This window comes from Crinia signifera, chromosome 4, assembly GCF_055691185.1.
Source record: "Crinia signifera chromosome 4, ASM5569118v1, whole genome shotgun sequence".
NCBI lineage: Eukaryota > Metazoa > Chordata > Amphibia > Anura > Myobatrachidae > Crinia > Crinia signifera.
Window position 1 is genome coordinate 55,647,562 of NC_139220.1, and position 18,670 is coordinate 55,666,231.

The 18,670-nt window shown below is 44.3% G+C and overlaps 1 protein-coding gene across 1 annotated transcript in view; it reads left to right on the forward strand.

Moving 5' to 3' along the window:
• The window catches only part of ETF1 (eukaryotic translation termination factor 1), a 33,944-nt gene that overhangs the window by 8,868 nt on the left and 6,406 nt on the right, over positions 1-18,670 (forward strand). The window contains exons 3-7 of the mRNA XM_083181789.1: positions 3,330-3,505; positions 5,316-5,455; positions 10,248-10,386; positions 11,801-11,991; positions 16,557-16,686. Coding sequence (XP_083037915.1) covers positions 3,330-3,505; positions 5,316-5,455; positions 10,248-10,386; positions 11,801-11,991; positions 16,557-16,686 — 776 coding nt within the window. The remainder of the gene's footprint in view (positions 1-3,329; positions 3,506-5,315; positions 5,456-10,247; positions 10,387-11,800; positions 11,992-16,556; positions 16,687-18,670) is intronic.

The window sequence follows — 18,670 nt, forward strand, 5'->3', positions numbered from 1 at the left end:
GAGGTTTACATGCAGTTACGCACTTAAACGATATCTGTCGGATTTTATTTTCTGACTTACCAATATGCCCAGTTTATTGTTTATGGGCAAGTGTGTTGCCCAATTGTGTGCTCCAAATGGAACTGGAAGATATTGTGTACAATCTTATGTTGCACCATTGTTCCTTGCATCGTTAAAGTGTGTGCGCACTGCATAATCAGGGTCCTATCGGATTGGATGGTTACATAGTTCTGATGTGTATCCGGCCAAGCTGGCGTGTCAGCAGTGACGTTTACTTAGTTATTTTCCATATGCGCTGTTTCTCACAGTTAATCTGCTAACATTTGGAACAGATGTTACTGTTCTCAGAGGTGAGGGTTTCCCAAAAGTTGACATTGTGTAAACTTTTCTTGTCTGGAGATCTGTCAGTTAAATCTTGCAATTTCTCTAAGTACCTGGATGTTCGTTGTAGAACCGTGTTCTTCTAATCCTAATTTATGCATATCATACAAACAAAAAAGGAACCCTCCTTATTGAGATCAAAATTACGCTGGATAATTACGGTTTAATAAATATTTTAAAAGTAATTGTCACTGCTAAGATTCAGCAAAAAGGTTTTGTGATTATTATCCCAATTTCCTGAGCTGATCAGGATATAGTGCAATGGGGACATTGACATACAGGCCATTAGCACTTTATGTACTGTGGAATTTGTTTTTTTTAAGTGACTCAAATGTATTTTTTGTATGGTGAATCGAAGTCGCCTCTATGCATCAAGAAGTTCACATGAGTAATGAGCGTGAGAAATGGTAGCAAGTAAATTTACCTGCAAGGCTTCAATTCAACCGTAATGATTTTTGGGTGTAGTTCACTAAATCTAGTATCTTATATGTATTAAAATTGAAATGCCGTTTGGGTACTTGTTTCCTAGCACGGCCACAATCCCGGGCATCGTGTGTCATTTTTAGTGGTATACGACGCGACCGACGCGATGCCCCCGATCTTCCCATTGAAATGCATTGAAAATAGTCAAAATCGCGTTGTATGCGGCTAGAAAAGCCTTAAATGGTCCAGACGCGATGCCCACGATTTCCCCATAGGAAACAATGTTAAATGGCTCAATGTACCCGCGATGCCCCCGATTTCTCATAGGGAACAATGTTAAATACCTCAATTTCACCAAATCATCATAGGGAACAATGGTAAATGGGCCAGAAAGCCCCAAAAACACCCCAGAACAGTGAAATGTCCCCCCAAAAGTACTTTACGCCACCCCACGATCAACGCGAACCCGAAGCGTGGCGAGCGCAGCGGTACGCGTCCTCCGACCTTTTCATACCCCCACTATCCACGTCGGCGTGGAGTTGAGAATAGAATAGTGTGGCGAGCGTAGCGAGCCACCGAGCCCGAAGCGTGGCGAGCGCACGCGGATACCTTCACAGGTAAACGCGTCCCTTCGCGGGCTTCACAGGTATCCGCGTCCCCTCGCGGGGCTCGCCACGCTTCGGGCTCGGTGGCTCGCTGCGCTCGCCACACTATTCTATTCTCAACTCCACGCCGACGTGGATAGTGGGGGTATGAAAAGGTTGGAGGACGCGTACCGCCGCCCCTCGCGGGCTCGCTGCGCTCGCCACGCTTCGGGTTCACGTTGATCGTGGGGTGGCGTAAAATACTTTTGGGGGGACATTTCACTGTTCAGGGGTGGTTTATGGCCCATTTAACATTGTTCCCTATGATGATTTGGGTAAATTGACCCATTTAACATTGTTTCCTATGGGAAATCGGGGGCATCGCGGCTAAATTGAGGCATTTAACATTGTTCCCTATGGGGAAATCACGGGCATCGCATCGCGGCCATCGCACCCGATTTTTTAGTGCTTGCGATGCCCACGATTTTTCCTCACGATGCCCACTATCATGATCGTTGTGGCCGTGCTAGGAAACAAGTACCGCCGTTTGTGTACCAGCAACTATTTAGATTTTTTCCCCCCCATTAATTAGGAGTAATGTTTGTAGCCCCCTAGCATTAGATACCAATGTTTTGAGTCCCACACAAGGTTTTAGAAGATGGTATTAGATCAGGGCTGGGCAACACTGGCCCTCCAGATGTTGATGAACTACACATCCCAGCATGCCTTGCATCAGTTTCAGCATGGCCACATAGCAAATCTAATGCAAAGCATCCTGGGATGTGTAGTTCATTAACATCTGGAGGGCCGGTGTTGCCCAGCCTTGCATTAGATGGATCCGAGCATTTGTTAACTTTAGGTTAGCTACTAGCATAAAGTGGCATAGGAAGTAGGCAAGCTGTAACTTGTTCAGTTGCCAGTGTTTAAATGCCGTTGGAATGGCATCCTTTGCAATTAATAGGATGAGCCCCCCCCCCCCCTCCTTAGATTGTGCTTTCTTAGACATAAAACTTCACTCATACTATATGCTGAAAGGCTCTGAGGCTTTCACACGGCATCATTTTTTGGACCATAGCATAAAGTAATTAATGCACCTTCCACTTAAACATTAATATAAATCTTATAAGAGTGTTATCTCTGCACCCCAGGTTTAAGCTTCTACTTCTAGCTTCATTTGACAAAATTAGTCAATGCTGAGTTTCACTCTGGTTTTTGTGACCTGTTTTGTCCTAAACATGTTCACTACCCTGTACTTCCTCCCATTGTCCTGTTTACAATTGTCTAGTATGTATTTTATTGCACTATTGACTAGAATATAGTGGTTCCCAACCTGGGGTACTAGTACCCCTGGGGGTACTCTGCAGACCAGTTGGGGGTACTTGAAAATAATATTGGTAATGGCGGAAGATGAAAAAAAAGTATTTTGATGGCAGAAGACCTATTGCTATGGAAAAGAACCATGTTGTGTCACTTATGGTTCTGTCTTCAGTGTCATCAGCGTCTCATTGTGCTTTTGCCTGACCAGCAATCCACTAGGAGCTACCCATGCTGCCCTCAAACATCAGTGATCATCTGCCCTGCACTGACACGGGTGGAAGAAGCAGCGACATTAATCCTACAGGTGTAAGTGGCAACCCTGGAGACAATACACAACCAGCGGAAGGGCACGATTCCTGTCCGCTACTCCTTAATATAAGGATACGCATACTGCTCACTTCCACTCCAGTCATAAGTACTGTCTATATTTTAAATTGAGAGGAGGGGGTACTCATCAATGAAAAGCCTAATCAAGGGGTACGGGAGAGAAAAAAGGTTGGGAACCACTGGACTAGATGGTAATTTTATTTATTTTCTGATGTATGGTTTTTGTCCATTATTTGGCATGTTGTTATTAAATTTGTAGTACATTTTGACATTCTCCTTTTTTTTTCATCACCACAGAAATGGCACAAGTATGATCTCACTGATCATTCCTCCCAAAGACCAAATTTCTCGAGTAGCCAAGATGTTGGCAGATGAGTTTGGTACAGCATCAAACATCAAGTCGCGTGTGAACCGTCTGTCTGTACTAGGAGCTATTACATCTGTGCAGCAGAGGCTTAAGCTATATAACAAAGGTAAGATATATTACTTAATGGAAATGTAAAGCCGCTTTTTGAGTAATTTGTCACCATCGCAACTGAAGCATGGGACCTTTATAATTGTACCATTTTAAGTCCCTCGAAGTAGAGTTGTGCAGTTAACACTTTTCTTACCTTCAGAATTAATGTATCTTCAGAGCTATTCATAGTTTTCTTAATGGCTATCAAATACATGTGACATCCGAGAGCCGTAATATGCTGTATTGAGATCCAGGAAAATCCGAACCTGCAAATCTGTACTTTAACTTTCCAACGGTACTCGCATGAAAGCTAATGTCTAATGACCACACTGATCACAAAACCTATAACCCCTGTACCACAAAGAAATTAGTCCAGGCATAATGGAAGATGTCCCCCAACCTGTTTTTACATTAAGGGCACTCCTTTTTGGATAAGTGGTCCCCTCTTTCAAATGATGGGGCCCCTAAGTATTGCATGGTGATCACATTATCACTATCACCTGTCATAATGACATCGGCGACAGAGTGGGTACACATATTTGAAAATAGAACATTCCCACTTACAAATTAGGTGGACCACTTATCTAATAAAATGTAACTTCATCTGGGGAAACACCCAGCAACAAAGGGGGTTACATGTTTTAAAATGTTATAAGTATATGTAACCTTATCAAATTAAGTGATCCAATAAAATCCAGTAGAAACATTAGGACAAATGAGATGACGGTATTCTATAGTTATATTAACCTAACATGGGTGAATTAGCATAGCAAGGGCTAGACCGAATCAAGCAATATCCATAACGTGTTAAAAAGGAGGGCCATTACTTAGTGATTCTGAAAGGTACCATGAGAGGGGTGTGAGAATTTTTGAGGGCTGTTTTCAAGGGGGTCGACTAAGTTCGGACGATCCTTCATCTTATAATGTTGTGGGGTAGGTGGAAGTTGGAATTAAACCTATGAGCCTGCTGTCAGTGATATGGATGGTTGCTAGACACGGTATAATCTCTACACTGTACAGTTTATATCCGCTCTGATAACATTCAGCTTAGCTCTGACTAAAACAATACACACTTAATTATTTACCTGTTCTTGCACTGGCATATTGGCTTTATTGCAGCAAACATTTATCTAAAACTCTAAAGTCTACTGTTGAGTTGGGCAATCTAAAATAGAGCAGGATAACAAGAAAAATGGAGCATGTAAGAATAATACAGGGACCTGTAAGAAAATAATTTTTATGTTTTTTAATATATAGGGCAGACATTCCCAGCCAGTCCTTAAGGCACACTTAAACTGGTTACACACCTAAAGATATATCTGCAGATCAATCTATCTACAGATATATATGTATATATCTCTAGACAAATCAGGGAGTGTGTTCTGCTTACACGCTGCCCAGTCAGTCGGGTCGGTCACAACTGGGTGGGCATTTACATGTGACTGCCCAGTTGCATTGTCATTCGCCGCCGGCTTGTGCAGCGAGTGTACAGGTTGGTCAGCGAGTCGCTCATACACACACATCATGGTTCGCTGATATATCAGCCATTGGCTGTGCTACACCGCAGATGTGACATTTCTGTGAACGATGTAGTTCAAACATATCGCTGATACGCTCTGGCCAGTGCTAGATCGGCCAGTGTGCGCCCAGCTTTTCAGTCCAGGGTTTAGTAATATCCATGCTTGCGCACAAGTAACTTTATTAGAACCTCAGCTATTTTGATTTAACTATTTGTATAACCCTAAAACCAAGGTTAAGTGTGCCTGATTTAAGGGATGGGTAGTATTAAAAAGCATTTTCATTTTGTGTATTTTTTTTTTTTTCAGTACCTCCAAATGGTTTAGTTGTTTACTGTGGAACAATTGTAACAGAAGAAGGAAAGGAGAAGAAAGTTAACATTGACTTCGAACCTTTCAAACCAATCAACACGTCTTTGTACTTATGTGACAACAAATTTCATACTGAGGTATGGCATTACAATTTGTTTTCAGCATCATATGTAGAACATGCATTGTAATATCAGAAAATCCATAGATTGCTTCCTATAAAATTGGCTCAAAGATAACAAATGGTTTCGAGAATTTTGAGAACAAGGCTTTTTTGCTTTGGTTAATGCTGTAGTCCTCTCGATAAATTAGTACAGTAATGCTTACACCAAAAAATGGCATGCCCAACAATTTTCTATTGCACATCAATTTTCATTTGGTACGGTGTGTGCATGAATTCTTCCCAATAGCTAACTTTACTTAAGCTGGCCATACACTTATGCGATTTCACCCAATTCCGACGCATCGGGCCGATAAATCTGGTTAAAAGTGGCAAGTTGCATGTGTTTTTGATATGATTCGATGCACGGTTCTGTGCACATTGGATCCAGAGCCCTATAGTAAGTGCTGCCCTATAGATATATCGGATCTGTCCGCACTTGCTGGTGTCACGTACGATACTTTCTAGGCGTGGCGATTCCTCATACTCCAATCTAAAAACTGCTGCTTGTGAAACCTTACTAATTAATAAATTAGGTACTTATGTATTATCTGGGTGCCCGATTTTCTTCATCGCACCTTAAAATCGCGTTGCATCGCATACAATCATATTGCATGCGATGCGATTTTTATATGTACAGGCACCCAGATGCCTGTTTCATATGTGAAATGGCCCCCCAGACCCCATTTTTATTTGTATACCCACCCTGATGGCTAAATGCCACCCATTGTTAACGCCACCCCACTATCAACGCCTGCCCGAAGAGCGGCGGCAGTACGCGTCCTCCGACCTTTTCATACCCCCACTATCCACGTTGGCGGGGAGTTGATATTACATAGTGTGGCGAGCGCACCGAGCCCGAAGCGTGGCGAGCGGACGCGAATTACATGTAAAGTAATACACGTCCCCTCGCTGCGCTCGCCACACTATATAGGATAAATTCCACGCCGACGTGGATAGTGGGGGTATGAAAAGGTCGGAGGACGCGTACCGCCACCCTTTCGCTGGCTCGCTGCGCTCGCCACGCTTCGGGTTGGCGTTGATAGTGGGGTGGCATTAACAATGGGGGGCATTTAGACATCAGGGTGGGTATACAATAAAAAATGGGGTCTGGGGGGCCATTTCACATATTTTACAGGCATCTGGGTGCCTGTACATATAAAAATGGGGGGCATTTAGCCAAAATCGCGTCGGATTGTATAGCATACAATGCGACGTGATTTTGACTTCAAGGGAAATTTCAACATCGGGCGCCCAGATAATACACAAGTACCATATATTATTTTTTAACCGTTTCTTATATAGTGCAGCATATTCTGTTGCGCTTTACAATAGGAGACAGGGATATGACAAACTGGGTATTTACAGACAGTCAAAGGTATGAGGGCCTTGCTCGCAAGCTTACAATTTATAGATCTATACTAATTACCTCAGCGCATGTGACAAATCAATGTGGTTACTGCCACCAGCCAGGGTACAGAGTTTAGGGCCTCACTCAGGGCAAGCTCTGACAGTTATTAATGCAAAAGGAATTTTTTTTAGCATGCTTCTTACGGTTGGAAAACCTAAACCAGAGCTGAGATTATATTATATAATCTGTCAAAACTTCAAAGCGTATAGTTACAGAAAAAATAAAGTGACAAGAATATAATAGCTAGAAAGTCACAAATTTCAATACAGTAAAAATAGAGAGAACCCACGAAATTGAATGTTTTAAATCCCATTTGTTTTAAAGCCCAGTGCACATCGGAGGGCCTAGATTGCAGGTGCTGCACTATTGATATATGGGATCTGGCAGCACTTGCTGGGGTGTAATACGATACATCGTATGTAAAAGGCAGGTAAACCTATCATGTGCGATCCTACCACCCGGTCAGCTGCTGGTTTTTTCAAGGGGGATCTGCTGCGACTACTTCCTTCTGAGAAGTCGCGGAAGTTTATAAGCGCCTTTACTGTAGCTGTTACTTTTACTTACATATATATGGGGACACAAGGATCACTGTAGGTATACAGTAGGCTGTGAACTCTGCCTGGGCACCAAACGTATTGGCCTTGCCGTTCCTGATGCACTATTCTCACAGCTCTACTGATAGATAAGCCCTGGCCTCTACTCCTGTGGGACAACCTACGGTCTCCGTGCCCTTTCGTTGATCGTGACTTAAGGCGTCTTCGTTTCTGTACACATAGAGAGATTTGCAGTCATTTGCTAAGCAATCTGACTAGATTTTGACTGCATGCACTGACTTAGTTAGCAAGAGATATTTAATCTCTCGGAGCATACATACGGAGAGATCGGTGCTTACTTTTATAAGTAATCTAGTCAGATTGCTTAGAAAATAGCACAAATTTGCTCCGTGTGTACACCCCTTTAGTTAGCAAGAGATATTTAATCTCTCGGAGCATACACTGATCCAGGCTTTAGTCCAATTGTGGAGTCCTTTAAGCCACTTGAAATGTCCTGGCTGTCACTTTAGGGCTTTTCCCGATGGCAGTGGATGGATTTAGCAAAGCCTGGGGAGCTTCACTGCTGTGTACAGTCAAATATCCAGGATAGATTGTACATGGGACTTCCAAAAGATTAGGACTGGGACCAGATGAATGAGCAGGTGAAGTGCGATCTTCTAGCAAGGGTGAATGGTGAATCTAGGCATGGGTCCAAACTGCACCAATGCGTTTTGCTGTACTAACTGAGCTTTATCAAGGTGTCCTTTCTTCGTGCTCCGGCTGGGATCTTTGAAGGTTCAAATCTCAGCCCTTTTTATTTTCTTTCAAAAGAAGCTGGCCCTTCTTCCACAGGTACAAACCTTCCAGGGTTCGTTGAGAATTCAACCTCCTTTCAAGCCTACCACAGCTCATTGTGACTTGGATGTGGTCCTGGCTTTCCTCCATTCTGCCTTATTTGAACGAGGTGGAATTAAAATACCTTACTATGAGGATGGTTTTGCCAATCGCCTTGGTATCAGCAAGAACAGTGTCAGAGCTGAGCACTTGTCCTGTCGTTCACCTTTTTTGGTGTTTTGTGAGGACAGAGCGGATTTCTGTACGAGCTTGTCCTTCCTTCCGAAGGTTGTGAGGGACACTGTTTCTCCTCTATGCTTCCACCCATCCTGGTTGGCCAGCTACCAAACAAGCCTTCGCCGGGTGGATTTGCCTGACCATTCGTCAGACTTATTTAGCTACCTCCAGAGCTCCACCTTCATCCATCTCTGCACATTCCACACATTCGGTAGGCACCTCATGGGCAGCTGCACGTGTCTCACGCATCTGAAGCGGCGAAATCTGTGTTGCTTATCTTCCTTCTCCTTTCTATTGATCCTTGTTGAAAGTCAGAGGCCGTGGGAAGGGTGTAAAATACCATGTACTAACTGGGGGGCTTGCCTCCTAGAAACCAGTATACATTTTAGCCACGCATCGTGCGGGTATAACTCTTTTGGTGGAAGCCACCCCGACAAGATGTATTAACATTTTGTCCACCGGTTAAAAGGACTGTAGACTTAATGATTATTATTATAATACATTTTGGTACTTGTGTATTATCACGGCCCCCCCGATATGTGATCGCACGATTTACCATCGCATGCCATACACCCGATGCTCTGCGATGCGATTTTAGCCCCCTATGCGATGAAAAATTTGTATAAGCACCCTAATGGGTGCTTACAATCTTAAATGCACCCCCGAGTTGCTGAGCAGTCAATCAACAATGTTTTCAAATAGAGTTGCATAGAAAAAAAAAATCTGGGTTACTATTACTAGCGGTGACGTAAACACTCTCTGTTTTGCCTCCCATTACACAAATGGAGTCATATAAATGTTCTGTTATCCTAGGTAACAGACCATTCCTCTCCACTGACGCGACCAAAATTCTCATTCACTCTCTTGTCATCTCCCGCCTTGACTACTGCAACATCCTTCTCTCTGGGCTACCTCTCACCCGCCTCGCACCTCTCCAATCCATTCTTAACGCTGCTGCTAGGCTCATCTTCCTCTCCCGCCGCTCTACCTCCGCCTCCCCCCTCTGTTTATCTCTTCACTGGCTCCCCATTCCTTTCCGAGTTCTCTTTAAACTCCTCACCACCACCTACAAGGCTCTCTCCTCCTCCACAGCTCCCTACCTCTCTTCACTGATCTCTATCCACACTCCCTCCCGTCCTCTTCGCTCCATCGCTGACCGCCGACTGACCTCTCACCTAATCACCTCCTCCCACTCCCGTGTCCAAGATTTCTCTCGCGCTGCCCCCCTGCACTGGAACAACCTCCCGCCACCCATCAGGCTATCTGATTCCCTTACCTCCTTCAAGCGCTCCCTCAAAACCCACTTTTTTCGACTAGCCTATCCCTCCTCCTAACCTCTTTTGATACTCCTATCCTGCCTCCGTTCCCCTCCGTTCCTACTTATCCTATTGTATTTCGTTCGTCCACCCACCTATTTTTAGTATGTTAACTCTTATGAGCAGGGCCCTCCTTCCTCACGTACTCACCCTACCTCATAACCTCACCTGTGCTCCTGTCCTGTTCTTCCCTTCCTCTACTTCATCTTCGGTCTCCTTGACTATTTTGACACCTACTTCTGAACTGATGCTGATTTTAGTTCTACCAGCTATACCCCTATTTATACTGTATCTTTCTACACACCCTGTACGTTACCTTGTAATTTGTTTTTTTTGTTTGCTATGTACGGCGCTGCGGACACTTTGTGGCGCCTTATAAATAAACGTACTACTACTACTACTACTAGGTGAACCTAGTAATGGTAATGTGTTTTTTTGCAGGCTCTTACAGCTCTCCTTTCTGATGATAGCAAGTTTGGATTCATTGTAATAGATGGAAGTGGAGCTCTTTTTGGAACTCTGCAAGGAAACACAAGAGAAGTGCTGCACAAATTCACTGTGGATCTTCCAAAGAAGCATGGTAATCCTTGTGTTTTGAATGTGTGGGCGTATACACTTCTACTTTAAAAAAACCTCAATTTGTTCAGTAACTTACGTAATGCAGTCATAACTGGCCATATTAACCATCTTCTAGGGCACAAGGGTACACCTATGGCTAAAATGTCATATTGCTTGTATGTGCAGAAAAATTATTTACTGAAACATAAAATATGTATTTGTAACAGAAATTATTGGGTAGTATTGACTCTGACTCAATTTCACACTAAACTTGATGAAAGCTTGAGGACAGTTGGGGTGCAATTGACCATATTAATGGAATAAAACTAGTGAGGCTTGATTCTTTCTAGAGAACCCTAGCTTCTCATTTTGTTTGTCGAGGGCAATTTCTCTATTTTTCATAAACTGGGGTACATAGACAGCATATTAAGAGATTTGAATGAATGAAAATGCATGATTTGTATTGTTAATGACGGCATACTCCTGGATGTGGCCACTGATGCACTATATTTGTCCAGGAGCTTGTTGAAGGGAAAACCCTTTACAAAGGTGTGATTATGTAAGTTCCAATCCGCTTCTGAATATCCTTTTAACTAGAGCAGTGGTTCCCAAACTCTGTACTTAATGAGACCGGTCTAGGCTTCAAGTATATACATGGCTCAGCACATATGGGTAAATCATATTGATGGAGGTACTAATGAAGTCACCCGTAACCATGAATGCACTGGATTTTCTTGCGGGCAGGATCACGCATCAGCATTGCTGCAGGGGTACACACAGTGTTCCGTGCTCCTTTTCTAAGCGATCTAGTCAGATCTCTAAGAAAACAGGCTGAAATTGCACGGTGTGTATGCCCCTTTACAGTGCTGTCAGTCTAGATCTTTCAAGTAAAATGAAAAAGCTTTCTTGGGAGTGCAGCAGCAGTCCCTGCTGAGGTGCACCTGTGGGCACCAACGAAAAACCAGTCAGCACAAAGTTGGGGTTATAGGCAAAGGGGCAGTGCAGCCTTGGAGATCTGCAAAGATTTGCTGTTGGTGCCTGGGCTCCTCTTAAGCCTATAACTAAAGGTTATACCCGTGAACTTCAAAGAAATAGTTAACCATGGTAAGCCTACCATAGCTCTTAATATTTGTGGACTACATGCAAAAGCAGCCATTATTTACCCACATGCAAAAAATACATGTATCTGTACTAGTTATATTGCAGTAAGTGCAGTTATTTTTTTCTTTCTTATTTGCTTGCATTCAAAATTCAGCTCGCGCAGATTTGTATACTAAATTTATGTGAAACATCAAATATGGTGGCTTTATCAAGAAAACTTCCTGATTCCTAAATCAACTGACAAACATTAAGGATGAAACACATCCTGAAAGTATTTAAGTATGCAGTTTACTTTTTACTCTTTAAGGAGATCTCTAATGTATTTGTCTTTAAAGGCAGAGGAGGGCAGTCTGCTTTGCGTTTTGCACGTCTCAGAATGGAGAAACGTCACAACTATGTCAGAAAAGTAGCGGAAACCGCTGTGCAGCTGTTTATTTCCGGTGATAAAGTGAATGTAGCGGGTCTAGTGTTGGCTGGTTCTGCTGACTTCAAAACAGAGCTCAGTCAGTCGGACATGTTTGATCAGGTTTGTTGGGTTTTTTATTTATTTTTTATTAAGAAATTTTGATATTAACAAGTATAATTCTAAATGTTAAGCTGAGTTGCGTTAATCGCAAGATGTCTGCCCTACAATCCTACAGGTGCCTGTATTCAGGAGTGTTAAGGGCTACACGCTTGAAACTGCTGGCATGACAATTGTTTATAATCTTTGATCTAACTTCTTCAGAAAAGGAAGTTGATCTTTTTTTTTTTTTTTTCTCCCCTTGGGACTAACTACATAGGGTATTTAACCCCACTCTTTCCCTTACTGTATGTCTTGTCTCCTAAATATTTCAGCAGGTTAGGTTTGTTTTGTATTTTTTGGTTTTCAGGTCTTTCCTATTGTCTGGGCTGGCTCCCCACACTTCGGGCACGGTGGCTCGTTGCGCTCGCCACACTATATAAAATCAACTCCTTGCGTAGTTGGATAGTAGGGGTATGAAAAAATGGGGTGCATTTAACATGGGAGCCCAGATAATACATAAGTACCAAGAATCCTGCCTCACACTGGGGGGGTCCCCTATGTGGGCTTATGGCCTTCATGGACCATACGTATCACCCGACTATGCGAACTGCTGCATGTGCCCCCAGACCCCTCTGTTGTGTACCTTCCCGAATGGCTGCCCCCCCACCCAGCAGTGGCTGTGGAGGACAAGACACAGCGTTGGTGCTATGACGAGCATTGTCCTGCTGCTTCACCTAAACTGCAGGGGCGGCGAAAGCAGGGCTAAAAAACAAGACATGGCTAAAGAAAAAATAGACTTACACAGAAAAATTAACAAAGTACAAAAAGATCATTATTGTAGAACAGGGGTGGCCAACCCGCGGCTCTCGAGCCGCATGTGGCTCTCCCCCTTGCTAAGTGCGGCTCCTGCTGCCCTCCGTCCCCCCGCTGCCGGTTCCCCGGCCCGAATCCATCCCCTTGAGGGGAGGAGAGCGCGCATTGCGCATCTCTACTACCCCTTAGTGTGCATCATTGTGACTGGGCCGGCAGCCAATCAGGAGCCGGACCGCGAGCTTTGATTCGTGGATGGACCAGTCACAGGGAAGTGAGGGGGGGAAGGAGACAAGCGCTGTGCTGTGCTCTTCTCCCCTCCATGACATGCAGCGGGACGCCGCGGCCAGACTGTCCTCTCCCCGCCCGGCGGCAGCAGCAACAACGGTGAGTGCTGCTGCTGGGAAATTATCACGGGGGGGCATAACTAGCACTGTGGGGAGGCATATGTGGCATTGTGGTAACATATCTGGCACTGGGCACATAACTAGCACTGTGGGGGCATGTGTGGCATTGTGGGGACATACTGGGCACATAACTAGCACTGTGGGGGCATGTGTGGCATTGTGGGGGTATATATGGCACTGGGCGCATAACTAGCACTGTGGGGGCATGTGTGGCACCGTGGGGCATATGTGTGGCACTGGGGGCATATCTGGCACCGTGGGACATATATGTGTAGCACTGGGGGCATACCTAGCACTGTGGGGGGCATATCTGGCACTGGGGGCATAACGTTTTGTCATGTAGCCACTCCCCCTTGTGTCATATGACTACTCCCCTGACCACACCCCTTTTTTGAGCGCGCATGATGCCGGCTCTTTGGCTTGATTGCCGATATTTTTCGGCTCTTTACCTCGGATCGGTTGGCCACCCCTGTTGTAGAAGGTCAAGCACATGCAGTATACAATGAAGTCAAAGCTAAGTGACGATTACGGTAAACCAAACCGTTCAGCCCAATGTTAAAATTCTAAGGTAGGAAATAGTGTGACTTATAAAAACTATCTGTAAAAAGATAAAGCAATGTGACTGTAACTCTGTACCTAATATCAAGCCCAGACACACTTGATTACAGAAAGCGGATTTGTAATAAATATCAGATCAATGTTAAATAAGGAAATATACCATAATCTGTATCTTTGAAAAGTAAAGCGCAAAAGTAAACAAACCCACCCTCCAAAGCTTCCCACCGTGTATAACCATCCACACTACTTAGTGGTATATTCCGTGCCGGGGGCGAGCTGTGACAGCAAGCAGGGCTGCCTGCTCGCTGTCATAGCTTGCCCTGTCAGTATTCAACGGACCCCCCCCCCCCCCCCCCCCCCACCACCACCCTGCATACGCAGATTTCCCCTTGCTCCATTTTTGGAGTATCGGCTGCAGAAGCTGCGAGACTCGCGGCTAAATGCAGTTGGCTCCCTACGTTAGCCACGAGCCTTGCTGTTTGGGGGAATACTCGCCGTCCAGTGACAGCGAGGATTTCCCCAGAACATACAATAGTGTGAGCTGACGGCGAGAGGGTTTAACAGTGAGGATCGCTGTTTTTCTGCGATCTCCCCCCCCCCCCCCCCCCCCCCCCGAAGCTTAACCACCTCACCAGTCGCATAGGGTTTACCTAGAGCGCCAACTACTCTACTAAAATTTGAGAGCATCTTTCCCTGTGTACCCTAAGCCCATGTGGTGTATTCTGTCCTGGGTGAAAGGGGACAACCAGGAAACTCCCAAAAATATGAAACAAGCTAACTTTACAGAATTTTAAATATACACTGTAAAGGCGTAGGTTAAAATATAATGGGGGTGAAACTGCAAAAGATAAAAAGGAAAAGATACATCTACTAGATAGCTAGATCAATCTATTATATTGTGTGTGTGTGTGTGTGTATACTAGTAAGCCCGCTCGAAGCAAAAGCTTTGAAGGCTAGTCTGCTACCTTGTGATACTGTGTGAGAAAGATGTAGTTTCATTCGCTGCCAACCGATGACAGTGTTTCGGAGTGACACGGACACTAGGCGTGTATAGATGATATATAAATTGTAGGCTTGTTTCTACCCAGTTTGTTTTATTAGTGTTTCCAATTGTAAAGAACAAAGGAATAATGCTGTGCTTTACAATTGGAAACACTGACAAAACAAACTGGGTAGAATCAAGCTTACAATCTACAGATGGGGCCGGGCTCATCTTTCCAGGGGATGGCGATGGCGACGCCATTCGCCATTCCCTGCTCCGGCGCCATCTGTGTGTCGGAAGGGGACGCGCGCGCACGCGTCCCCTTCCGACGGTGCTGCCGTCCCCTTCCGACGGGCGCCCGGTGCCCACACCGGGCGCCCGCACCCCCCCACAGCCGCCTCGGGTCCCCCCAGCCCCCCTCGAGCGGGAGGCGGACAGTATTGCGTCCGCCTCGCCCGCCGGCCGCCCGGATACTGAGACGCACGTGCGTGGGGGACGCACGCGCGTCTCAGTCAGATGGCGCGCCGTGTTGCTGGCGGATCGCCAGCGGCATGCTGCTGGCGATTCGCCAGCAAGCATAAGGCTTGCCCCATCTGTATATGTCTATGCTGTATATAAACCTTGTGTCTGAAACACTGCCATCTGCCGGCATTGAGTGGAACAACATCTATCTCACATGCACAAACACAGAGGCACAAGGTAGCAGACTAGCTTTGAAGCTTTTGCTTCGTGCGTGCTTAGCTAATATAGTATAAAACCACGCAAGATGTATTCAAATGTGCTATTGACAGCACCATAAAAGAAACACATTAAGAATAACAGACAAAAAGCAAAAAGAAAGCACACTGGTTTAGGTATTTAGAAAAAGCCAGTTAGAGTGTAAAGTGAAAACTATTTTTTTATATATATTTATACATATAATTGACAAACAATAACACACAGCATCAAAATGTTATAACAGGTACCGGCCGATACCAAACGTACATTAAAGATAAAAAATACAATTGAAAGAATATAAATATAAAGTGAATCCAATAAAAAATGGTCCCAATTAAAAAAAAAAAAAAACTTGTTACAGGGTCAGAATAAATGCTGAATAGATCTCCAATCTTAACTGAGGGTTAGTGCATAGAAAGTCCAAGAATAAACTGACTATACACCTTTTTTGCATGTGTTAAAACCGGATAGAGAAACTAAAGTAGAAATCAGGCCATTTTCTGTGTAAGTAGTGCCCTTGGAAATCACTAGAAAGCAGGAGGGTAGATTTGCCGTGGGAGATCCCTCTACCACCAAACAGCAGCAGCAAGGATCATACTGTGGCCACATCAGCAGATGGTCTGCTGCATAAAGGAGGCAAGAAAGGAGTCTTCTGGGGCCATAGGATAAAGACAGATGTACAAACAGAAGACCCTTTAAGACTATCTTACTCCATTCCGGTCTAGGCCACACTCCCAAGCAGAAGTCTTTTTCCCTGTTGGTGGTAAAGTGAGCAGCAAATGAAAACCTGTATACAAATGAACAATCCAAACTGAATTCACTGACACACTTATGGAGCATGGAGTGCTTTTTAAAAACCTCTTTGTAAAATAATTGTGTGTGGGGGGGGGGGGGTTTCCCCTCCTCCCCCTTCTGTATGTAATTTTATGTGATTGTCTACTTTCGCACACAAGTTTCCTTAAAGACTCTTATTCTTTGTAGGAGGCCTACACATGAGCTGATCTGCTGAAATGTCATGCTTGACACTCACCAGCTTGAGGTTCATGGTTGCTCTATGATAAACTTTGACTTTGATCTGCCCTTATACATATATATATATATTTTTTTTTTAGCGATTGCAATCTAAAGTTTTGAAACTAGTAGACATATCTTACGGCGGAGAAAATGGTTTCAACCAAGCAATTGAACTATCTACAGAGGTCCTTTCAAATGTGAAATTTATACAAGAGAAGAAGCTTATAGGTATGAATCCGTGATCATTTTATGTGTAGATTTTGTCTTGAAAGCTAACCATTGTATTTTAATTCTCCTTTTGTTTACTTCATACACCTCAGCTTTCACAACCAGAAAACATTACATGTAAGGTATTTTGCAAACATGGTTAATCGTAATAGACAAAATTAAAAATGTTTGCGCACAAGTATTTCCATAGAATATCCTTCATACTAAAAGTCTGATAATAGATTGCTTAGTTCATTTGCAGGCTGCTGTCCACATTCATAGATTGAAACTGTCTGTCTGCTTGTTATTGTCTGTTGTCCTCACCAATGTACCCGAATCCAACTGTTAAATTTCATAACCCTGAATGAAGGTGGAATGGTGGTGATCCTGGTCTCCAGTGCTGGGTACACACTGGCTGATTACTGAGGCTGCTGCCAACTATGCCATGGGAGAACGATGGTGCATACACACTGACTGATATTATAATTCTTCACTGTTGGTCAGTGATGTCAGCCGCCCCCAACTCCATACATGAAGTCGCTGGCAGTATTGTCAAATTGTGCCGCAGTGTGGGTCATTAACGATATTGAATGTAGTCACTGGACAATACAAAGTATAGCTTTTGTTATAGCAATGTGGCTCCCCCTTCATTCAGTTTCTTTTAGATATATTTATAGATGGAGATCTAACTTAAATAAAAAAAAAAACCTGAATGAAGGGAGCACTAAAGTATATAATAGGTGTAATTGGATGTTCCACTTGAAATTTGGTAGTATTCATATAAATCCATGCAGTCAGGAAAGCCAGATCATTAGTCTCCGCAATTGACATCTTTATAGAGCTTGTCAGGTTAAATTCAAGTTTTGCATATGTAGTCATAACTGACATCTAATTTCACGATCATGCTGGTCTTACACAACCACAGTCTTACCCATATCTGTCTGATGTATTACAATACTTGTCATTCTTTTGAAGTATCGTTAAGACTTTTGTTCAAGAGATACGTTTTTGTATCTGTTTAAGATGCACATCTCATATTTTCATATTTAATACTTGCATTATGTCAACTAGGTTCAAACTGATTAGACCTCCATAGATTCCAATTTTCCATCTGTTTTGTCACTAACCACAACAGGATAAGAGAAATGTTCATGCACGTGCAATTTCCTACCAAAGCGCTCTTTATCAACTTGTTTAATGGGATCATAGGGGTTTATTTACTAAGATGGGAGTTCTATTTCAGATGGGATGTTGCTTTGTGCAACTAATCAGGTTCTATCATCTTTTAGAAGATGCTAAAAAAATACCCCTTTATACCAAAACGCCGGGTCACACCCGGGTTTTTGAACCCAGCTTCAAGCTGGGTGCGACCCGGCATTTGATCCATTTGGTCCCCCCCACCCGGGACAGGCGGTTCCTGTTACAACATATTCAAGCGCCGTTTGCCGTCGGGCCCCGGTCCGCTGCGCTGGGGGCAAGCCCAGCACTTCGGTAATCTTCTGGGCTGCCCCCCGTCCGGGAGGTGAATGGATGCCGCACAGTGGTGTCGCTGTCTGTTGTGGTGTTTCTAGCACAGGTCTGGTTTGCATATCAGTGCTGATATACAGACCACACTGCTAGAAGCACTACAGCAGACAGCAACACCCGAGCCAGGGAAGAGGAACTGCATGGGTTTTCAAATATGGCGAGTGATAGGCAGGTATTCAATGCGGCCGGCGAGGGGGTTAAACAGCGAGGATTGCAGAAAACCAGCGATCCTCGCAGTTTAACCCCCGCGCCGGCCGCTTGCTCTATTCAATGTTCTGGGGAAATCCTCTCCGTCACAGGATGGCGAGAATTCCCCAAAACAGCGAGACCCGCGGCTAATGCAGAAAACTCGCTGTATTTAGCCACGAGTCGCTCTGGTTCTGGAGCCGCATACCGCTCAAAAAATGGAGCGAGGGGAAATTGGCGTATGAGGGGGCTGCGTTGAATACTGACAGGGTGAGTGGTGACAGCGAGCAGG